Source organism: Copidosoma floridanum, unplaced genomic scaffold (assembly GCF_036245765.1).
Source record: "Copidosoma floridanum isolate Cflo_tuat_1 unplaced genomic scaffold, Cflo_Japanese_pri ptg000019l, whole genome shotgun sequence".
Classification (NCBI taxonomy): domain Eukaryota; kingdom Metazoa; phylum Arthropoda; class Insecta; order Hymenoptera; family Encyrtidae; genus Copidosoma; species Copidosoma floridanum.
Window position 1 is genome coordinate 17412752 of NW_028321896.1, and position 23810 is coordinate 17436561.

General features: G+C 44.8%; 1 protein-coding gene and 1 long non-coding RNA gene across 2 annotated transcripts in view; one reads left to right on the plus strand and one right to left on the minus strand.

Annotated features, from left to right (window-relative positions):
* Positions 1-2980: 2980 nt before the first annotated feature.
* Positions 2981-23810, minus strand: part of Dscam3 (Down syndrome cell adhesion molecule 3) — a 117659-nt gene continuing 96829 nt past the window's right edge. Inside the window, exons 6-33 of the mRNA XM_089592983.1 lie at positions 22910-23074; positions 15169-15315; positions 13776-13916; positions 12539-12729; positions 11715-11955; positions 11489-11642; positions 11260-11411; positions 10688-10960; positions 10396-10541; positions 9623-10058; positions 8954-9247; positions 8424-8654; positions 7950-8105; positions 7814-7884; positions 7493-7736; positions 7263-7409; positions 7014-7175; positions 6732-6948; positions 6562-6650; positions 6292-6471; positions 6041-6229; positions 5790-5975; positions 5060-5722; positions 4558-4726; positions 4268-4452; positions 3993-4107; positions 3373-3549; positions 2981-3266 (exon numbers count right to left, since the gene is read on the minus strand). Of these exons, the coding sequence (XP_089449109.1) occupies positions 3215-3266; positions 3373-3549; positions 3993-4107; positions 4268-4452; positions 4558-4726; positions 5060-5722; positions 5790-5975; positions 6041-6229; positions 6292-6471; positions 6562-6650; positions 6732-6948; positions 7014-7175; positions 7263-7409; positions 7493-7736; positions 7814-7884; positions 7950-8105; positions 8424-8654; positions 8954-9247; positions 9623-10058; positions 10396-10541; positions 10688-10960; positions 11260-11411; positions 11489-11642; positions 11715-11955; positions 12539-12729; positions 13776-13916; positions 15169-15315; positions 22910-23074 (5573 nt within the window). The 3' untranslated portion in view covers positions 2981-3214. The remainder of the gene's footprint in view (positions 3267-3372; positions 3550-3992; positions 4108-4267; positions 4453-4557; positions 4727-5059; positions 5723-5789; positions 5976-6040; positions 6230-6291; positions 6472-6561; positions 6651-6731; positions 6949-7013; positions 7176-7262; positions 7410-7492; positions 7737-7813; positions 7885-7949; positions 8106-8423; positions 8655-8953; positions 9248-9622; positions 10059-10395; positions 10542-10687; positions 10961-11259; positions 11412-11488; positions 11643-11714; positions 11956-12538; positions 12730-13775; positions 13917-15168; positions 15316-22909; positions 23075-23810) is intronic.
* LOC149374575 (uncharacterized) lies at positions 16740-17057 on the plus strand. Its single transcript, XR_016293067.1, has 2 exons — positions 16740-16827; positions 16922-17057. It is a non-coding gene; the product is annotated as an uncharacterized LOC149374575 (long non-coding RNA).

Here is a 23810-nt window from a genome sequence, read left to right on the forward strand (position 1 = left end):
CTCCTCTTGCACGCGCGCGTCATTCATTGCCGATATATACCTCTTATATTTATGTGCACAATAGACCTTAAAATCCATCGAGCCGCGTCACGCGATAGCGTGAGTTCTGGCTTTTAAATTTAGGCTGCACGGAGTGAGAGACGGCTCCTCGCGTGTTTAATTTGTAACTTCGCACATTCGTGCCCTCCAACATCATCTGTGCCGAGCCAAACGATTTTTTTATGGTATCGGTATAGGTGGGCGTGATTTGGCCGCCGAGAGAGCGGCTTTTTATTGGAGCTCGCGCGTGCTTATCGCGAACGAGGCTGATAAAAGTTTCGTGGAGTGAGATCGGTTTCGAATGTATACATGCATATTACGTGGAGGAGGGCCCGCCTTCGCTCTTCTCTCGCGTGTCTGGAAAAATCATCCTGCCTTGTTTCTTTGGCATATTGAATCAAATCCTTGATTAGCGTTTTATGGGTGCAATTTTTATTTTTACCTCGCCAGGTTTCTTGGATCATTTGCAGCAAATGAGATGACGTGTTAACTGCGTACCCAAAAAAACTTTGTTATTTTTTGAGTATCGGGTGTTTAAAATAACACGCGCATTTATTAGTCAGAAAATTTATTTTTAAACGCTTTTCCTTCGATACTTGTTTCGAGATGAAACTAAAAAACCGCGTCGTGTGAGATGCGAAAAATATTTTTTTTAAAGTATGCGTACATTACGTTTAATAGTTTTTTCGTTGGGTCATGTAATCAATTTTTGAATCTTTAGATTAGACCGTTTCGTATACTATAGAGATGACGTGGAATGCGTAAGAAATTTTTGTTTGCAACACTATAGTTGTAAATGATACTAGTACCAGTGTTTTCTCAAACGTAATTATGGTGTTCGCTTTGGTAAAGTGTGCCATCGTTACAGTAACAGCTTTCATCTCGGTATATTTTTTAATCATCTATTGGCAAATATAATATGTGGAATAAATGTAACTGTAAAGTACATGTTGTAAGTGAAACTTATTTCTTGTTTTGCGCTTCAGAATCGTGGTTGTATTATAGTATTCCGTCACTACTGTAGCCTATTTTGGGTCTTTTTAAAATTATATATTATCAATAAGAATGAATATTTCAAATATAGCAATGAAGTCAGGCCCAAACCTTACTACTTCGTTCGGACTTTATATTTATAATGTATAAACAGTTTTGAAAAAGGTTCCGAATAATAAAATGAGAAAGTCCCATTGTATCTATCAAAATATTGTGCGAAATGATCTGTAATATGTACATCTTAAATGTGTATTGAGATGTATAAATAGTTTTAGTACAAGAAATGTGGATTTGCCAACTGTTTTTTTCAATTTTTACTCCAATTGGTTATCGCAGAGATGAGACATTACTTGAAAAAAAAAAAAAAAAAAACGAAAAAAAAAAATTTTTGATTAAAGATATTTATAGGATTTTTATCTATGTAAAAACATTGTTTCATTTCTGTTGTTCTAAAATATCGATAGTCACGTGATTGAGACCTTTTCATTCGTTGTGTGATTGGTTGCAACAGGTCTAGTGGATCGTTTGGCGGGATTTTCGAAAGATCAGTTGCGTTAAATTCCAATAGAAATTGAAACAAAATTAGTTTATAATATAAATAAAATAAAGAGCAATTCAATTTGATTCGTTAATACACTAAAAATGTTGAGACAAATAACTTTTTTCATCAGAGTTTAGATGAAATAAAATTATACATAATTTTCAAATACTCTAACATGATATACTGTGTCGCATATATTTTTATTTAAAAAATATTTTAAAAATTATTACTTATCAATTTATACGATGGCGTTCAAATTCAAAGATGTCTTGATAAAAAAAAGATTTGTATAAATTAGTGGCAACTAGGTCGGATTTAAGACGTATATGTTTTCAAAGACCAAAAATGAGCGAAAGAAATGTAAGCAAAATTATATTCTCTTCTCTATTTTTGTAAGGGTATAAGTTGGTTGAACAAATACGATACACTGTAAACTTTTAAAAGATTTATTTGTATAATGAATTTTTGTACAACGACGTTTCCGTTATTTTATTAAAGTTTTTCAAATCTTTGTTTTCCTAATACATTCACTGTAACTATTACTCTTGTTCTTCAAAATTTATAATATCATACCGCTGACTTAATACAAGTAAGAACGTAGAAAAAACATTTTAGAAAAGAAACTTGTCGCTCAAATAAAACTCCTTTCTTTTCCTGCAGTAAAAGAATGTGAAGTTAAAAAACGTCCGGAAAATTGATAACGTTATAAATAGTTCAATAAAACTGTTTGATACATTTTTTTGTATTTTTCCTTCTTGACTTTGAACTCTCTTATTCCATGCAAAACAATGCCTTACAATATAAAACTTTTTCATGGCAGCTTATATACAAAAGGTAAAAAGATTTATATGATCTATATAATTAATTCACACGACAAGTTTGTTCTTGTTCGAATCAAGGATAAAAGGTAAGTAATTATATCAAACGCGTTGGCTTTTTCTTTAATAATTTATGGAAAACAATCTATAAATATTTTTTTTTTTTTTTTTATCCGTCGAAACGTATAGGTATATTCTTAGTAATATAAGTAACGTTTTTCGAATCGATCCGCCCGATTATACAAAGGTGTTCGTACATTTATATACGTATACAATGAAATATCGAGCAAAACACTCTTACCCGATATAATTTAATTTCATTGGCAGTAATTAGTCTTGGCTTGCTTTGGAGATCATTGAAACTTTGGCATATGCGATTATTTCCTTAACGCCGGTAAACGATTTTCCTCCCAGGACCGTTATTTTTATTTTCCCACCTAAAATCCGACCACGAAACGATGGCTCTTCGCAGTCCTCGGGGAAAATCTGTTTCTAAAATGAAATTTCACACGCACGCAGTGGCAGTAACATCATGTATTGGACTCTCTCTCTCACACTCACATGTAAGAACATATGTATAACAACAAGCATGCGAGGCAGTTTCACAGAGCCGGCTATAATATGTATATGCTTCGTTTGGCTTTCAATACATAAGTGTAGTTTCGACAACGGGTTATTTACAAGGACTCTTGCGCGTTACATTCACGTTACGTATTTCACGGGTTTCCTGGTGGATGCGCCCCTCGTCAGCACCTAGCTCGAACTTTTTCAAAAGACGTTTGGCAGTGGCGCGAGCGTCGAACGTCACTTTATTCAGGATCGATCATACGTGTATCGTGAACTCCTGCCGCTCCTGTTCCTTGCGCCTGACGTGTCTGGAACACGCGTGAGCATATTGTATAGACATTAGTCTAGTTTTTAGTCTGTCACATGTAAGCGAATGAAAAAAAAAAAAAAAAAAAAAAAAAAAAGAAAAGGTACCTCGCAAGCATCGTTTCGGCAGCGTCGATGGGCAGCCTACTGAGGCTACCCCCGTATTGAGCGCCGCCACCTGACTTTCTCCGCCACTCGCGCGATGCCTCCCGCTGCTGCTGCTCGATGAGCTCGCGGCTGTCGCTAAAACCGCTGGGCGGCATCAGCGTCATGTCTTCCATAGAACTGCGAGTCCGTGCGCGGTACCATAACAGACAAGAATTTTTTTTTTTTTTTTTTTTTTTTGTCGCTAATATCGTTATAGTCATGTCTACACTAATGTTACTTATGATTGGACAATTTAGTCGTGCTCTATTTTAAAGTGTATAGTATATAGTACTGGCGATCCAATATTGTTCTTGGACATGCTGCAATGATTACAAAAACTACCCTCTCTGTTGACGAATTTTATCTGATTGTCATGTATAGTAAATCGGGAGTCCCATTGGTTATTAGATAGTTGATCCATTATATATACATCGTGCCTTTACTATTACAACACATGGATTCTATAACGATTTTTGATGAGGAAAAAAAAACAACAACAACAATCGATCCAACAAAGGGAGGAATAAGTATCGATAAAGTGAGACTGTGAGTGCTATTTGAAAGCAACAAACCTCGGCTACCTTCGAACGGACCGGCCGCTTGGCTGACGACTGCGACGCCTCGCAAGTGACGGCGAGCCTTCGTTATTTGACTCTGTGCTCGACTCGACGCCCCGCGCAAACACATCTGTTATGGTTTTAAAGTAAAATACTTTTTACGTGCACATTAGTTGATCAAGTTTTTTATTTTTTTTATTTTCAACAATCATTGATTAAGGGAGAGTGCAATTTACGGTAGTGGCTGACTATTATGCAAGAATATAACAATAAGTATAGTTTGAGGTGAAGAAAAAGAAAAAGAGAAAATTGTTGTTTACCTCTGCTCGGCTTGACCGGCACCCGGTAACTCGGCCCGGAGCACTCGCCGCACGGGCTGCCGGACGTGTCGCTGCCCGAGCCCTGCCGATTGTTCCTCATTTTGCTCTCGGCCTCGGCGATGCTCGGAAAGTAGCGCTGCTTGTGCCACCTGGGGGTTTTCGATCTGCACCATATCGGGATTTTACTCTTTTTATTTTAAAAACCCTCGGGAAAAGGAGGGGGATCTACGTATAGGAGAGGGTGTCGCGCCGGCAATGTCGAGCTTCACCTTTCAAAGTCGACGCTCGAGCGCTCGTAGTCTATCGTGTTGATGTCCTCGTTCTCCAGGTGGCCGAAGGTTTTGAACTGCATCGTGTAGTCGAGGGTTGCGGTCGTCACCGAGCGGTTGTCGCGCCCCGGCACGCTGAACGTCGCGTAAGGGCTGATCTCGTACATTTCTGAGGATTAACGAAAAATCATCAGTATAATATGAGCTTCCAAATGAAACGTATAAAAAGCTGACAAAAAAAACATTGTTTGTAAAACCTTGAAACGCTTAAAAGACAAAGGTTGCAATAAAATTGTAAAATGTTGCAAACGTTTCCTTTTCGGGTTAACTTGTGATTGGTGCCATTAGTGGTCATATTCAGAGGGCGGATGTGAGAAACGTTGCAACCTATTGCCAACCTCCATAAAGTCCTATAAACAATGTTTTTAATGGAATTAAAATGGTTTTTATAATATGTGGCGAGGGATGAGTTGGAATTATGGTAAAGTAAGGCCAAACCCACCCGAGCCGTGGTCGACGGGGGGCTTGTGATTGTCCTGCTTGACCGGGGAGCTCGTGTAGACCTGGTGGTTCCGCCTGTTGTCCCTCTCGGCGGTCGACTTCATCTGCACCGTCGACATGCAGCTGGACAGATGGTGATGCGGCTGGTGCTGCGAGTTCAAGCCCAACCCTGTCGGCGGCTGCTGTCCCGGGAGTATGTCACCGAGGTAGCCCCCGCGCTCCTTGCGCTTGAGCATCACGTAGCCCACGACTACGGCCGACCCGATGAGCGCCACAACGCACAGGAACGGCACGACCACGTACAAGAACTTGTGGTTCGTGGACGAGGTCGACGCGTCCTCGCCCATGACGAAGTCGTTCAGGGGACCGATGCTTACGCCGCTCAGCGTCGTCGTCGCAAAGTCCAACAGAGCCTGAGTCGAGCCGGCGTCGTTGTGCGCCGTCAGACGGAGACTGTACCAGTTGGCGGGCTTAAGGTCGCGGATGACGATGTTGTCGGTCGCCTGGCTCGTCACCAGGTTCCACTGGTCCTGGCCGCTCTTTTTCCGAAACTCCACCGTGTAGTACTCGATCGGGCAGTCGCCGTTCGGCCAGTTCAGCAGGAACAGCCGCACCGACGTCGCGTTCGCCACTATGATGTCTCGCTCCCTCGGCGTCTGCGGAGCTGAAACGCAAAACACCCTCGTTGTTTGATGGGAAAGAGATGGTGACAGGGAGCGTACACGGTATACCTTTGCCTTTGGTGGTGGCACTTATGAGTGGACTCGGATCCCCGGAGCCAACGCGATTCTGGGCCGACAAGTGGGACACGTAGGTGGAGCCACATTTGAGGCCAGTCAGGGTCCACTCGGTGTGCTCGGGAGACAAGGCGATCTCCTCCCAGCCGCTCTTGTCCTTCTTGTAGCTGAGCACGTAGCCTAAAACAGTGCGAATGGTCTCTGTGAAGATTATCGTTATCATGGGACAATCATCGACATCGAACCTTGAATGCTGGCGCCACCGTTGTCCGGATGGTTCCAGAACAGTTTTATGCTGTCAGTCGTCGTGTACTGGAGCTGAAGCGTCGGTGCCTTGGGTGGCATAACGACGACCAGGGTGTACGTTATCGAGTCGTCGCCGTAGGTGTTACTCGCCGAGCAGCTGTAGTTGCCAGCAACCGACTGCTCGAGTGCTGCGAATAAAAATAAGCCAGATGCAATGATTTGGTAATTTCAAGGACAAATGGATGCATACCATGGATCTTTAAATGCCCGTCCGACGCGATCTCGTGGTGCTTGCTCTTGGTGACCTGGCTGTTCTTGTAGGTCCAGAGCGGTCGGGGAGTCGGGTTACCGACAACGATGCACGACAACGTTACCGACGACTTGACCGGCTTTTTCAAAACCTGCGAGAACGACGCCACCCTCGCCGGAGCTGAAATTAATTGATTTCATCCCCTCATTGAGAATACGATAGAGCTATATTTCTCGTCTGTACCCAAGATCGATCAATTACTTTTGCTACCTTTCGTGTCCGTCTTTTGCGAGACTATGGTCGTGGCTTCGCCTTCGCCCGACGCCGTAGACGCCGTGACCCAAAACTCGTACAATTGCCTGACAACGAGAATCAGTGGATATATACCCTCCCACGCAACTCTACATGGATTGTAAAATCGAGTGCATACATGTGCTTACCTTTCGTTGAAATCGCGCAACTCCTTGGTCAGCGTGTCGGAGGAGGATGACGGGGGCTCGTGTATCGTGTAGGTGTCGTGGCGGCTCGAGCCCTCCTCCCTGAAGTAGACCGTGTACTTTGAAACTCGGCCGTTGGGCTGCAAGGGCGGCAGCCACGACACCAGTATCGACTCCGACGACAACGCCAGTGCCTTTATACCAGCTGGGGGTCCCGGTACTACAAGGAAAAAAAAAAAAAATCGGTTGTGGCATTGACTAATGTGTATCATAAAATATATATACCGTCTTCCTCGGTCGCGCAGTATATCGGATTGCTGAGGACCCCGTCCCCGGCCCCCGTGTACGCGAGCACCCGGATCGAGTAGTTTGTGAACTTGTAGAGCGTGTGCAGGTACGTTTCGTCGCTGGTGGTCTTCTTGATCTCGCCCGTCGTCGAGATTTCCACTGCGCGATAAAACAAAAACCGTTAACCGTGCGTTCGCTTACTGTTATGGTCTGGTTACAGATGAGCATAAAGTAGGGATTACGAACTATTGTCCGTCGGTACGGGCCGGTAGAAAACCTTGTAGCCCTGAATGATGCCACCGTGCTGGTGGGCTGGCGGGGCCTTCCAGCTGACCCGGACGCTCTGCGACGCGAGCGAGGAGCAGGTGACTTCGATCGGAGGCGCGCTCGGCACTGAAGAGAGAGAGAGGGGGAAAATCTTTTTGTGATCCTGTCTTTCTGATAAGTATAATACACCACTCGATGAGTCGTCTTACCTCCCTCCTGCGTGGTGCCGGTGATGCGAGAGCTGACCGGTCCGCTGGCTATGCTGTTGAACGCCCTGATGGTGATGTCGTACTTGGTAAAGTTGCGCAAACCCGTCAGCTGGACTTTGTTGGTCGCCCAGCCGTTCACGTTGAGGCTCTTGCTCTGGTTGACCCCCGAGGTCGCGGAAGACTGCTCCGACCACGTGACGATGTAGCCCAAGAGGTCGCCGTTCCAGGACTCCCGTGGTGGTGCCTGTCGTCGATTGTCACTAGTGTTATTTGTTCTTTCGTACGTGTGACGTGTGCTTTTATTATTATTATTATTATTACCTCCCAAGTGACTATCAGCTCTCCGGGCCCGGCCGAGCTGACTTTGATGTTCTGCGGAGGTTCCGTGGGTGCTGGAAACAATGCCCGGGGGTTAGCACTCGTTGAAACTTTTACGAGAGTTTTTTCGGAATAGTACCTTCTTCCTGAGTTTTAGCAACTACTGGGCCGGTTGGCTCGCTCGTGTCGATGAAATTAATGGCAAACACGCGGAATTTGTAGGTCACGGCTGGATGGAGTCCTCCGACCAGCACTGTCTCCTGGTCATCCGTGGACGTCTCGTAACGAACCATACCTTTGAGGCACAATGAGTTACGTTGCGAATATGTATTTTATTAGGCACGATTGCTTCACTGGAGTATCTTACATTTTCATCGGGGCTAATGCATTTTTCTGGTCCAATCGAGGTTTATAAATTTTGAAATCAAAAAAGTTGTGGATCGTATAAAAATGCAACTGCAAATGCCATTCCAATGATCTTGTGGATGAAAATCGTTTGATAAAGAATGAATGTGTTTACATCGGATAACTCTTTTATCCATGATTCATTTATAAATTTAAAACATAAAATACTCCTTGATGAAGGGAATACCGATGTCAGATGTATAAATACCGTTCTGTGCAGGATTGGAGGCGTGTCCGTAGTATGAGCCGGGAGCATGGGAAATATTGTGGGTCTTGGAGGGCTCCCAGTCGTCCTCGAGTATGCCATGGGAGACTGGCTGGTACTCGATAACGTACTCCCGAATTGGACTGTTACCGTCAAAGGCTTTGTTCCACGAGAGCTTGATCGATCTCGAGCCAATCTCGATGACTTCGAGCGCCGATGGTGCGTCGGGCCTCTCTGTATTTCAATGGGAAATGTCAATTCTATGGACTTGCGCTTCCATTCGTTATCGATCCTACATGACTACTTTATGCTATCGCTTGGACGTAATTACGACAAATAAATAATATTTCCTCTCCGTTTGATTCGAAAATCAGAGAGAATAAAATTTTGCACCCGATGTAGATGCAGTGGTGCCCAAAGTACCGATTCGCTCTCCCCCTGACTCGTTGGACCGAATCGCAACAGATGAGTAATAATAAACAGCCCCACTCCTAACAAATGAATAAAAAAAAGAAAAAAAAAGGAAAACGCACCTTGTACAGCCAGATAGATAAAGTGCTCGCTGTGCCCGTAATCGTTATCAGCGGTGCACTTGTAAACCCCGGAATCCTGCCGATCTCCGTGCCCGAGGGACAACTGGGACTTTAGTCCACTGTCCGACTTGACTTGGCTGACCCTCATCCGGTAAAGATCCGTGTCCAATCGCTCGCTGTTGTGGGTCCACTGGACGGTTATCGGGTTGTCGCCGATCACCGTGCAATCTAGCACGACCGGCTCGCCTCGGCGTATCGTCACGTTCTTGCTCGGGAACTCGAACCTCGCCGGCTCTGCGAACCCAAAGGCATACATAAAGTATAATTCTCCAAGGAGCTCCCTCTACACTCTTTTTTTTTTCCGCAAGGAACACACGTGATGCAACATGTCACTACGAAACGAAAAAGTAGAATTTCCACGCAAATCTTTGAAAAATATTTCAGTCCAGCCGAGACCCTTGTACCCGGCAAGACCCTTGTTCTCGATCGAGCGCACACGCGGGCAATGCATCTCTCCCCCCCAAAACTCGAGGGCACGTATAATATTATACGAGCGATGTATATATCGCTGTGATGTACAATATGTATATGAAGGCGTGTAACTGTGCACGACGCGCTCGGCCGGGCGTCAAAATCCCTCCCCCATTGGAAATAACAATATATACGTACCATTGACCGAGATGTATATGACTTTGCTGAGTGCCGAGCCGATGCTGTTGTTGGCCCGGCAGAGGTAGTGGCCCTCGTGTTGGGGTCTCGCGGCGGCGGTCCACAGGGTGCCGTTGGCGAGGACGGACAGCCGGTCCTCGGTTAGCTCGCTCAGGGGCTGGTAATCGTCCGAGGTGCGCGCGTGGCCGCGCAACCAGCTTATCTGGGGCGGTGGGAAGCCCGTGGCTTTGCAGTGCACGTGGAGCGACGTGTCCAGGAGGACCGACACGTCCTGGGGCTCGAAGGTCCATTGGGGCGGCACTTTTACCAGGAGCTCGGCCGTTTCGTTGACCTTGGCGGCCTTGTTGGTCGCCACGCAGGTGTACTTGCCCGTGTGGCGCGACGACACCTCTTTGAACACCAGGAAACTGTAAAAGTCGTCGCGCTTCTCGTCGATCTGCAACATTTCGGAAAAAGAGAAGGCTGATGGTCCTTTTTTTTTTCTTCTTTTTAATGATTAAATAACATTTATTGGCCTAACAATTATTTATTAATATATCTGTTATATAGATAGATGCATCAGTTCATTAATTCCAAGGATTTTCTTGGCTAATCTCATCGTTGCGAGAACGTGTATTTAGCTCTGGATTAAAAAAAAAGAAAATAAATAAATAAATAAAAAAAAATATTGTATAGCATTTAAAAGGTATTAGTTAAATTTTGATTGTATCGATAATTGAATCTGTTAATGGGGCCGTACGTATAAATGATGAGGTACGAAAAACAGGTATTACCTGGAGTGAAGCCTTGAGTGGCTCTCCGTCTTTGAGCCACGAGAAGCTGATGGGGAGATCGCCGCTGGTGATGCTGCAGGTGATCTGAGCCCGACTGCCCTGTTGCAAATTCGGGGGAAACGTGATCGGGCTCATCACGGGTGGACCTGTCAAACAAAATAAACTCGTAGAGAAAAAAAAAAAAAAAAGGAACATGAACACAAAAAAAGCAACTGGCTCTATGGAATCGGATGCAAACTCGGGCATACGATGTCAAAGAGATTCATATACACACACGCGCGCGACTACTAACTTTGAACCTCGACGTTGATCTCGCGGCTGGCGGTCTGACTGGTAGGCGATTGCACGGTGCAGGTGTAGGTGCCCTGGTCATTGGGACTGACGTCCGTGACGGTTAGGTGGCCCTCGCTGTCGATCTTGTGTCTGAGATCAGGTGGCAGGGCCGAGCCGCCCCTCGACCACTTGACCGAAGTTATGGGGTAGCCCGAGTACGGGCAAGCTATCGTCACTTCTCTGCCGGCTATCGCCCGCACCGGTCCTATTCGCAGACGAATGTACGGCGAGCCTTTGACACAAGAGGAGGGACTCCTTTTTAGTTGTTATCACGATGATCGGGAGCACTTAATACAACATCCCCCTCAAGGATTTATTTATCCAGTTTTTTTTTTTTTTTTTTTTTCATTTTCAATGATTTTAATGATCTCACTGTATCCGATACATCAGGAGATTATGGAAATTCTAGCAAACGCCAATTACCACTTGTACACGTATAAAAGGGAGTTTTACCATGGATATTGACAGTTAAATGAAAAATAAAAATAAATAAAGATTTTATTCGAATCACAACGAAGGTGACCGACTCACCCCATATGTTGAGCCTCGCCTTGTGCCCGGCCGAAGCCAGGGAGTTGGAGGCTATGCAGGCGTACAGGCCCCCGTCCTCCGTGGTCGCCGACGTTATGTTCAAGTGGCTGATTACATCCCCGGATTGGTCGACGTACTGTCCAATAGCGTAGCTGACGATGAAAAAAAAAAAGGAAAAAATATTCAATGAGTCTGTCTCGATGTTTTATTCTCGTTGTTCAAGCCGTACCGGTGACTGGAGACTATTTCGTTGAGGGGCTCGCCGTCGAGCAGCCACGTGAACGAAGGCGGTGGTGACCCGGTAGCGGAGCACCTCAAAGACACCGGGGGTCCTGGCCGTAGGGTCTGCTCGATGAAGGTGTACTGCAGCTCGGGCACCGTATCTTTGCACAACCCACCAATCATATCCCTCCGTACCTCTTGCCAAAAAAAAAGAAAAAAAAAGAAAAACTCACCACCAAGCCTTAGTTCGGCAGTGGCTTGGGCGTTCTCCTTGTCGCTCCTTACGAGGCACTGGTACATCCCCCTGTCCCTCCTGCCGACCGCGCTGATCATCAGCACCAACGGCACCGGCATGCGGATCCTCGTGTCCTGCGCCGGGAGCACCGGGAGCCCGTCGTGCAGCCACTCGACGCTCTCGATCGGGAAGCCCTCCACCGTGCAGTTCATCACCGCCGTTTGACCCGAGTTCACCACCTGTGCCCACCCCACGTGTATTTTTTTTTCTCTTTTTTCGTTGCTGGCCTGACGCTCGTTTTACTTCACTTCGACCAATGGAATCGAATTGTTGTTTCCCTGTGGCTCCGATACGCGTGTTTATAGTTATTTTATATCTCGCCTTGCCGAGCGGTAAAATGCATTCGCTGACAGGGTGTAGGTATACACACACGCGTTTATTTGATTGTTCAATCAGTGGAACCCGCAACGCGAGCTAACGATTTCTGTCGATGATGTATAGAATTGAAAAAACAAAAACATGAATTCTTTGACGAGAGCACCGAGGCATGGCGAAATTCAATGGCTTTCGGCCCGAATAATCGATGAGCAATATTATATCCACGTATCATTGAAATGAAAACGAATTCGGACGAGCTCTGTGGAGTGAAAAGCGCGAAATGTGTATAGGTACAGGGTGTACATTTTTTACCAGAGGAACAACTTTTCGGGATTTCAAGGGTACGTGTTGCCGATGTAAAAGCAGAGAAATTTCAGACCAGAGTTTTCAATCATCGCTGGCTATCCGTATGTATATACATATATATACACAGATAAAGCGTACCTGCAACATCGGCTGGATGCGGGCGTTCAATTTCGAGGTGACGGACAGATGGGTTTCGGCCTGCTGCTTGCCGAAGTGGTTGCGCGCGCTGCACACGTACCTACCGGCGTCCTGGACCTCGACTCGCCTGATGCGCAGCAGGTCGCCCCACAGCTGGATCCGCCCGTAAGACTCGACCGGCACCGAACGACCTTTTTTTCGTTGGTTTGCAACAGTACAACGAAAGTACAAAATAAGGGCTCCTTCGAGAATAAGCGGGGATAAATAACATATACCTACTTAGAAAAGTGGGGGGGAAGGGGGTCTTTCCGGCTGGAAGTTGTGTCTCGCTTCCTCTTTTTTTTTTTTTTTTTTTACCTACCCTCCTTCAGCAGCGGCTGGTTGGGTATTAAATTGTAAGATTGGTCGGAAAAAATAAGGCTACCCGTGCACGGGTGTGGGGTGCGGTGGGTGAATCGATGGGGCTTTTTTTTTCGTGCGCGCTCGCGGGACGTAAGGAGGGGGGGATCGCTTGAAATGCAATCGAGACGTAGCGGAGCGGAAAATGCCCGATAGTACGGGGAGAGGGGACTTGATAATAACGCGGCTCTTCCATCCCTTTCATCCCTTCGGCCCGACGAGAGCCTTTCGACCGCGGGGGGGGGGGGGGGGCTCCGTGAGCAATTTTTCAATGCTCGCGTATCACGACAAATTCTCACGTTACCTCAAAGTACGGGGAAATAACTACACTGAGCGACCCTATTCTTTGAATCAAAGAAAATTTCTTTACCTTCATTCCGTTAAATATTTTCTCATGAGTAAAAAAATATAAGTTAATTGAAAATAATGTTTTATTAAATTAAAATTTTCTTTTTTTAATTACGAATTTCTCATTTAGTTGTACGAAATGTTTTTTTGGATCGACTAAATTTGTTTCAATTAAAAGAAAGAATATTTAACGGAATGAGGGTAAAGAAATTTTCTTTGATTCAAAGAATTGGGTCGCTCAGTGTATACTTATGCGTATACTTATAAAACTTGGGGACTTAATTTTCGTGGGTTCCCGGGGAATCCCTCCTCGTGCATATTCCGCGCTCTGAAAGTGCTTACTCGTGTAGTTCTCGGGAAATGTCTATTAAATTAAGGAAAAAAGAAACTCTCTGGTGGCGGTAAAGTTTGAAGGCATGTATATATGTACGACAGTTGGAGAAGAAGAAGAAGGAGGAGGAGGAGGAGGAAAAAAGAGTTGCATACTCACCGTTGACGTCGCGATACCAGGTGAACTGAGGCGGCGGGTTTCCCTGGGCCGAGCACGTGAGGTGCACCTCGGAATCCCGTTCCGCGGAAATTGCAATTTGCGAGCGCTGCATCAGCTTCGGTGGCATTGTACTGCTCGGCTCTACGCATACACACATACGCGCGCAGGAAATATAAGAGTCAAGACGTGGGTATAATATACATCACATATACATATACATATGCGCATAGGTGAATAATGCTCTTCCAAAGGCAAGTGAGAAGCCATATACATAGCGTACAGAGAAAGGGATGAGGCTTCTGCGAAAGCTCGGCTGTACATATATATACACACCCGTTGGATGTGGGTGATATACCCTTACGCGTACTATTGATACTCTGTTTTCCCGTGTATATGCACACAGAGGGAATCGAGTTCCGTGTGTAGGTGTTTCGTGTGCTTCCGGGCGAGTGTGGTATAAAAAATAATACCCCATTTCAAAATTGAAAGGAAACAATGACGAGGGAAAAACAAAAAACCCTCCCCGTGGCCCGTTTAAACCGCGCGTGGGTGTGACGTTTCATTTAAATTGGCTCGCTGAGCTTTTGAATTTTAAATCCACCGCGTGTAATGCGAGCCCGGATCTTCGATGCAAATTGTATGCGAGGGAGGGCGATCCGTCGCACGCGCGTGTTTTTGATACCACGAACAATGCATGTAATCAAGTGTTTTTATTTATTTATTTTTTTTTTTAATCAAGCTCATTCTCTAGATTGAAAACGGAGTTAAATACAAGTGTAAATAATTACTAAAGAAAAAAAAAAACAAAGTACAAAGAACAACCCCACACCTATCTCACTGAGTTTGAAAATAGTGATAAGTATACAACTTTTTCAAAATAGTGCACATATGCTGGAAAATAGTTATTTAGAGAGAAAAACAGTCGATTTCACTATTTCAAAGTTGTATATATTTATGACTCAATTGAACTGGTGAATGTTCACTATTTCTACCAAATTAACGTTTCACTATGTTTAAATTATACAGTTGGTTAACTTATTATTGTCACGACTCGAAATAATGTACAATTACCTTCATTCGTATTAAGACCGTTCGTTGGATTATTGATGTACGCATTGAAAATTAAAATTTATAACAATTGGGCGCGAATAAATGATCCTGATTTTTCCAGTGAAAATCTTGTTCACTTATACACTGAAATATTCACCATTTGAAATTTAGAGATAGACATTTTTAGTTTTATTCGTAAACGATTCCTTTGAACGTCCCTCGCAACGAATAAAGGAAAAAGAAAGCGAGAAAAAAAGGGCGCATCCTCGCGGGACGTGCAGTCTCGTGAATCTCGAGTGTCACGGGGCGTCAAGCGGATCAAAGCGAAGGACAGTGTAGTTACCTGTTACGGTGAGGGAGGCCGGCTCGCTCTTGCGCGTCTCTCCGGTGAGCGAGTGCCTGGTCAGGCAGGAATACGTCGCACGGCCGTCCTCCTGTCTCGCCTCCTTGATGTGGAGATCGCCCTGGGACGTTACCACGAATCTGCCCCCTGGAACACCACAACGTCTGAAACTTGGTACTCCGCGAGCTTACGCATCCGTATGTTACAGATATTCCTGGGCAGCTTATGTGTTTCGTTTCGCAATTACACAATATAAAATGAGCTATGCTAAGGATATGTATTGCTTTTGAGGGGAACATTGAGAATTACAATAGTTTTTTTTTTTAGTACGTGAAAATATAGGTACTTTGGCAGTGCCAACCAATGTATGGTTAAAAGAAATCAACAACGGACGTTATCGGTTTCGAACTATTTTTGCAATTTCATCGCGTACAGTCCAGTAAAGGATCACTATACTTCTCGTGTAAGTAAACTCTAAATATAAACTTGATAGACGCGCGAAAAAATGATTAAACTCTTGTGATTAGCTGATGAAATGGCACCTATACTGCCAATAAAAAAAAAAAAAAACCTTGTAGTTGCTCGTTGCGCCAATAAATTATGCCGAAATCCGAGTAAAAGCTCGTAAAAAAGCTCGCTCGTGGACAACGCGCTGTAGAATAGTGCGCAGGCACGTATGGGTATTTATAATCCAGTGAGCAATGGTTGGCCACGAAGCCTTCAAAAGACCCTGCACTGCTTCTGTACACGGGCTCGGGGGAGAGAGAGAGAGAGAGTGAGGTGGCTCTCGTATTTCGAATCTTCAGCGCGTGGATTGCTCATTCCTCGGGGGGGTCCTACACGTTCGCTCATCCGTTTCGAGATATCGTGGCGAAATTACTGAGCACTTGCAAGCGGATTATTGTTTCTTCTCATCCGCTTGAGGCTTTTCGAGAACTCGCGAGTTGTACCTGTACATCTATGTATACCGGCCGAGAGGAGCTTGCAGGGAATTGGCTCTATGGTGCTCCACGAGCATTCTTTTTTTCAAGGGTAAAGAGGGACGTGTTTGGCATTGGCTTATTCGTGGAAATGCGCCTCTCTATGCTCGAGTAATTCTGGGGGTCTTGAAGTAATTTTTTTTTTTTCATTCCAAGTGCACGCCAACAAAAATGACTTTGGTACATTTTCTTAAATATCAAAATTCCGTAGAAAACAAAAAAACATTTATTGATCACGAAAATCTTGGGTGAAAATAAACGTTTATGCTTAACTGATTTTGTTTTTGGGTTACACAACACTTGTTTTTCCCTATAACCCGTATCGTAGCTGGGAAATTACGCTCGACCGTGCGATATGCAAATGAATGAATCCAACAAACTATATACTTACGTCCGTCAGCTCGACGATGCAACTTTTTTTTCCTTTAGCGTAAGTTTCGACGTCATACCAATCGAGCTTCTTCGAATGCATATATAATTATTGCATAGTGAGATTATCTCGTTAATGGAAAAAAAAAAAAAAACTTGAATTCGCAATATAAAAGCCGCGAGAACAGACTTCGGACATAAAGTTAGTTGTTAGTTGAAGTTAAAGAATCGACTCGTACACTTAGCATTGATTTCAACATGAGGCTGCTTTGGTTTCTACTTTTCATCGTCGCTGTCATCGCAAGTGAGGGTGAGTTCAAAACTTAAAACTATATTATTGATTACATGTATAATGTTATAAAAAAAATAAAAAAAATAATAATAACAATTTATCTCTATTTCAGTGTCAGCAAAGTGTCACTTTAAGGAGTGCGATCGTGGATGCAGGCGACGAGGAAACACCCTCGGGAGGTGCAAGGGCCCCCGCGTATGTGAATGTATCGTATTCAAAGGATAATAAAAGCTCGCTTTTAACTTGAAGTAATATATAATTATTGATTGCCTTTAACAGTTATGATTTATTAAGTCGTTTTATGACTATGATATTTTACCTTGATTTTTGTGTACAATTTATTGCCATTGTAATAAAAGTTTTGTCCTCTCTTAATCTTCCGGAGTATACTGTACTCTATCATTCAAAAATTGCTAATGAGAGTAAAAAAGGATAAAGAGCTTGAATCCAAAGATAAAATTTACAAGTATCGGATGATAATTTTTATTTAAAAAAAGTAGATCACTTCCGATATCGAGAAGTATATACCTATGTATACGCAAGTACGTGTACACGAGCGATCAAGATATGAAATTAGACATGATGGAGTAAGTCTCCGAGGACTTCCGAGCGGGACCTCTCCTCCATCGCACGTTATCACTCCTTCGTAAATGTACCCTCGATGTACGAAGAGTAAAGAAAAAAAAAAAAGCTCGAATATACATGTGGACGTGCGAGGAAATAAAACTTCAAGTACCCGGGTACGCGTCAAGGGTATACAGGAATAAATAGCCAACAGCCGCCAATCGACGTACACGGCACATCCAATCTCCTTCTCCTTCGACTTTTTTAGCCTCGACAAGCCAAGGACGTCGTACAGGATAATGTTTTACCGTGCCATCCCACAGACCCCTCCGAATCCTCGGGTATAAATATCCGTTGTTCCGAGGCACTTTTCGATCGGAGTTTTAAGAGGACATTACTCTCTCTTTATCCGAGCTAAAGCCAAAGGTGTGCACACACCCCCAAGCTATTCTTTATCGACTGTAAATTTTCCTCCGAGGAATTCTTTTCTTCCCAACACCCGTCCAGTACGTGTGTGCTCCATACAACGCGCATCAAACCGTATCAAACACTCCCTCCCCCTTCCACTTTGCCAAGTGGTAATTGATTTCGCGGCAGCCGCAACTTTTTCATTTCACTCGGGGGGGGGGGGGAAACGAAACGCTCGAACATGCCGTACACGCCCTGCAAGCTCAGCCTCTCTCGAACCATTGCAAGCTCTCCCCACCCCCTACGAAGGCCTCGTGAACCTCTCAGCTGCTGATCTCCGGCAAAGAGTAACAAGCTCCCCTTGCTCGCCACAAACACGGCTCTACTGCCTCTCTGTGGCACACGCGTCGCGTAATAATACAGGAAGCTGATACAGGCGGGCAGGCATATATTAGCCGGCTAGTTAGGAAACAAACGTATCGCGTCGGCCCTCGCGTGCGAGGTACACACGGGCATCCACAAGCAATTCCCGACGCGATACCCGGCTCTATGGGAAACGTTGTATACGCGGCTCTCTCTCTCTCTTCCTCGCGCCCCCGATCCCTCTCCGTACTACGGCACACTGTATGATATACATATGTATACACGCAGGGTAAGTACTCAAGCGTACACACACACACACACATATACATATATGTACATTGTGCGGACTATCGCATAAATTTAATCGAGCGAAAGCAGAGAGCAATCAAAGAGCAAAAAGAGTCTCTGCATGTATACGTGAAGGTGGGAAGATGATGACTCTTTGTGATTTTCACTCGATTAAATTTAGAGGGTGTACAGGCATATACACCCAAATAGACATACCCTATAATATGTATACGCACAGAGAGGTGGAAAGAGTACATAATACTCCACGTATAGGGAGACGAGGTAGAACAGCTGCAGTGGGCATAAATATGTATGGAACATGAATGCTTGAGGCTGCACGTGTGTATGGTGGTCGAATAGCAAACGAGAGATACAGTATGTATACATATGGGTTGGGTAGCTCGCGCATGTACATTACGTGTGTGTTTGCCATATACGAAAGCCAAATAAGCGCGTTAACGCGTGTGCGTGTAAGTATCAACCATATATTATGTTACACCTCTTGGGGGATGTGCCCAATTTGTGGGCTCCAATATACATATACGCCAAGCGTGTGTATGTTGGTAAACATATACAGGGTGGGACGGATCTTGTTTACGGCTCGGCTATCATTTTGCAACTTGGCCTTAGGCGCTGCCACGCTGTAACTGCAACGCGTGTAGCCGTTGTCGTATGCGCAATCGCATATCCCTCTGTTAAACGTGTATCATCGACCCGCGTTTGGTGATACTACCGATACGAAGGAAGAGACAGGAGTATCGCGTATGTGCAGAGGAGGGGCTGTTTTGGTTCATCCCTCCGAATGGAGAGGTGCATGTATCGTGTTATGTATGATTCAGTTTTTGTTATCGTAGGTCAAATTGAGGCCGTAAGACGAGCTTTGTCCACGTACGTGCTGTGATTGTGTATCCTTGTAGTGCGCGTGTGTGTGTGTGAAGTACGCGCGAGGGGGTTAATTGGGTTTGAAAGATGCAACGAGTGCCGCGAACCGTATATGCCCACGCGGAAAGTAAGGTAGGGGGGGGGGAATACGTGTCAACTTGGGATATGGGATTTTCTATTTTTTTTTTTTTTTTTTTTTAACCATTGCTGTTGTATTTTTGTTCGCCGTTCCAATTTCCGCGACGGTATGATGGTTACGGGAAGGGGTGGCGAGTGAATATATTAAGCAGCGCTCCTACGTGGAGTATTGACGCGGTGGAAACGAAATTTTCGCTCGACACATTGTTCTTGGATTGGCGTTGATGGGCTCGTTGTTATTCGTTCCTTTTGTTCGGGAATGACGCAAGGCATCGCTATAACTTTTTTGTATATACACGTGTTGCGCGGTGGAATTAAAAAAAACATTCCCGTTGGACACGACGTGCCGGGATTATATTGCTCTCTCGTTGGTTCAATACCAAACACTATGGTATTTTTTCAATGCAGCTGCGTAGCTTTTTCCACCACGAAAATTTAATTGACGCGTGGCTTTTTTTTTTTTTTTTTAATCATGGATTCCAAAAAAATGTGTGATATTCACGTGGAGTAAGTGAACAATGCCCATACGCATCGAATAAAAGGCAAAGCATGTTTTTCGTTGAAAATCCGCGGTAATGATACGAAAATCGTATTTCCCGCATATGATCCAGTGACTAATGATTCCACCGCCATCGGACTCTGACGTAAAATTGTACCACCCGAAAATACCAAATTAATTTTTTTTTTTTTTTTTCATTTGAAATAGCATTATTAGGATATCGGATTATGCACGCGAGGCGCGTAAGAATATTCAATCCACGTACCTGTACATATACTATTGTTACACAGCCTCGGGCTACTTGTTTACGTGTACAGGGCACGGAGGTGTATAAATAGACATGCCATCGAAAAAAAAGGGGTGGAAGAAAAATCGCGTAGTTTCAGGGTGGCAAAAGCCCCGGAGGCACAGGGAGGGGGGTTGGGAGGGGGACACGAGAAAAGTGTTTTGCCGACTGAATTATTGGCCTGTAACGTTGAGAAACGCAAGGAGCGCCAGTACGTCGATACCGTGCGGACGAGGGGCTCGTGAATTTCTTCAATTCCGCTCGTAACGTCGAACCGGTACTCCAGGCATAAATCGCCCTAGTCGTGTCTTAAATTACAAACAGCACAATTTCCATCGTCACAGCGTTAATTTTGCATCGTCGTATAGGATAGATTTAGCGCTACAGTAGTATCAGTGGAAAAAAATACCGGAGCACAAGTGCGATAGTAAAAGTACCTATACATGTATACATGAAATGAAAATGTAGGGGGAAAAACACATTGTACGCATCGATGTATAACTGTCGCAAGTGCGCTCTCAACCGTGACGGCATCCATCCAATGACGTGAGGCACATTTCACTGTTGTGTACAAGCTCACCTTGTCCGCGTGCAAATTTCCATACGCCGGTATATGCTTTTTTTCTCCCCCTCCTCACTCGCGATATTAAAACACGGATGGGGACATTTGATGATGCGATGTTGCTGCTGATGCCGTTTCGTGTACATTTATGTTTATATGAATATACAGGGAAAGGAGGAATACGGTTGTCGCGCGAGTCCATCCCCATCTTTGGTGGAGGGAGGCAATTTTACAACCTGCTTTTACTCGGCTCGTGTGTACTGTCGATGGGTCCGAAATGAGAAATTTTTTGTGCTCTTGGCTGTGATTTTTGGGTGCGGGGGCTTTTTTTGAACTCGAACGAAGGTCGGACGGGAAAGACGCGGAGGAGCGGAAAAATTTTAGGTGTGCGCTGGGTGTTTTTTTTTTTTTTTTTTTTTTTTTTTGAAGATATGAAGTTTTTTTTTACAACGGGAAGAGAATGATAAACTTTGTTTGGAAATATTTACTGTTGATTATTTTTGCGGAAAAGCGGTGTCTGATCAAACGCGGGGTTTTCTACTTACTTTTGCTCGACCCGTGATTTCTCTTTCCTAAAGGCTTATATTGATTTTTTTGTTCCCGTATATACCTACAAAAGCCACGGATCGTCTATCGGGGAAAAGGTTGAAAAAAATATATACTTTTTCCCTTTCAAAACACACAAGTTTCATACTTTTGACATCAAAAGCTTGACTGTCGAACATTTTTTCCTATATATACTCCCGCTGGTTGGCGGATTAGACCCTCTGCTTATTTTCTCTTTTCAAATAAATAAATAAAAATTAATCCCTGGTAACGCGAAAATTCACGCTGAACGCGTTATTTTTACGGGGAAAAGAAGAAAAAAAATCCCCAGATCCACCTGCTCACGGGTTGGAATAAAAAAAGTCATTTGCCCGGTACACACAGCCCGTACAAACAACCATATGGAATCCGGTGCAAACATTTGCACTCGAACTTTCGACCCAACGGCAAAAGTATCAGAGTTAGCAGAGGGGAAAAAAAAACACAAACATTCCAACGCGCCAACATTCGGAAAACCAATCACCCGGTATTTTCTAAAAACACAAAAAACACAAAAAAAAAAAAGGGGAGGGAAACCCGTAAAAGTCGTCCAAAAGCTCCAAAGCAAAAGTCCATCCACGGACAGCAGGCGCTATACGGACGAGACAACTTTCTTCCGATCTGGCACTCGATGGAATTACCTCCTACACGTGGGTACATATACACATTCACCAACAGAGTTGGTATCCGCAGGAGCTTCCGTCCCGCCCGGCGTACAAAGCTTTCCCCCTTCTTTTGTCTGTGCCGGATAGAGACTTGCGGCAGCAGCTGCGTCGCCGTACGGCTCAGATACACACGCTCGGGCTACGTGTGTATACACACTTACTTCACGATCCGGAAAGGGGAATTGGATTCGATTACGAGTTGCGTCTTGCATACCGATTAGCCAGCCCCCCTCCCTCCCGTTGCTCTTTCGTACAGGGCCGTGCGGAAAATTTTAATAAAATAAAAAAGACGGTCCTGTGGTGTATCCATCCGAGGGGTAATTTATGTGGGCATCGATTACAAGAGTTTTTCCAATCGGCAGGACAGGACAAGGGAAACACGTTTGTACCGCGTGTGTATGAAAAAAGTTTCGAGGGTCTACACGCCTCTTACTGTTCGGGTGATGTACCGCCGGAAGTTTTTCTTCCCATGGATGAGCACGATTTTCTATACGTGTTGGTTGCTCGTGTTTTTTTTTTTTTTTTTTTTTTCAAGCAAAAGTAAAAAAAGCACGCACCTTCCCGATGTCTCGGCACGATAGCGATGCGTCGATGTGCGTCTGGCAAAAAGTTTTTCAATACCAAACGCACGCAAATTACCGCGCAGGACGAGGACATCATTTATACTCTTCGAAATGATTTTTCGCAAAACGAACTCAAATCTCACGTGACGTTTATCGCCTAGGCTCACATATATCCGTGAAAAAAAAAAAAAAAAAAAAAACCCATACGTGGCGATCGAAGGGAGGAAAAACTCGTTTACCCCCCCGTGGATTATAACCTTTGCTCCCCCGCGCACGCACACTTGCAGCTATATATACCTCTGTCGGTGCTGCCAGGCAGGAGGATCGATTCGTCCCTGTACCAGGACGTGACGGTTAGGTGCTCCTTGATGTCCTCCCGCGCCGTGCAGGAGAGCAGAGCGTTGTTACCCTCGACCACTGGCGAGCGCTGGACTCGGACCTCGTAGCCCGGCACCGTCAGCACTGAAACAACAAAATAACACATCCTGAATAACCAAGTTGTTGTGTTTTTTATTTTCTTCGGTTGGAAGGAAACGGGGATGAGGAATCAAATTATCGAGCAAAGGGAGAACAAAAAAATAAAAAAAACAGCGCTCGGAAATCACCTTCCTGGAATAATCTTTTTCTTCGCTCTCTGGTATTTCTGTATACATGACGTGGGTGTACCGTCGAGCGACGACGGCGGGGAGTTTTTCTTGCCGCCGCGAAATGAAAATAATGCTAATGTAACGCTCGAGATCCTTGAATTTAATAAAACGTGAGATTTTCATCCTTGGCCCCTTGGAGAGAGAGAGAGAGAGAGAGAGAGAGTAGGGATGCGCCCACGGTATACGTATACACTGGGCGGGGAAAATGGATTTCCACGTCGTGCCAAGAGAGCGCGAAAATTGGGAGTTTCGCAGTGCGAGATGGAGATAGTCGCGTTTTTTTGCAGGTGTAAGGTGGTGGAGGGTGGGTTGGCCTATACCCCGCGATAAAATTGAGACGGCGGTCGCGTGGGATGAAACGAGATGTGCAAATGAAGCCAATACGCGGCTCCTTCGTTCCCCTACATCTGCTCAGCCGGGCAGGCAACGATATTTTTCGACTCGCTTTCCTCGAGTTTCTCTTCCGGTTGGCTTCGGAGTGAGCTCGCCAGTGGGGCAAATTTTCCAGGAATCACTCGAAATTAACTTTTTCCCGCTTACTTGAAAAGTGC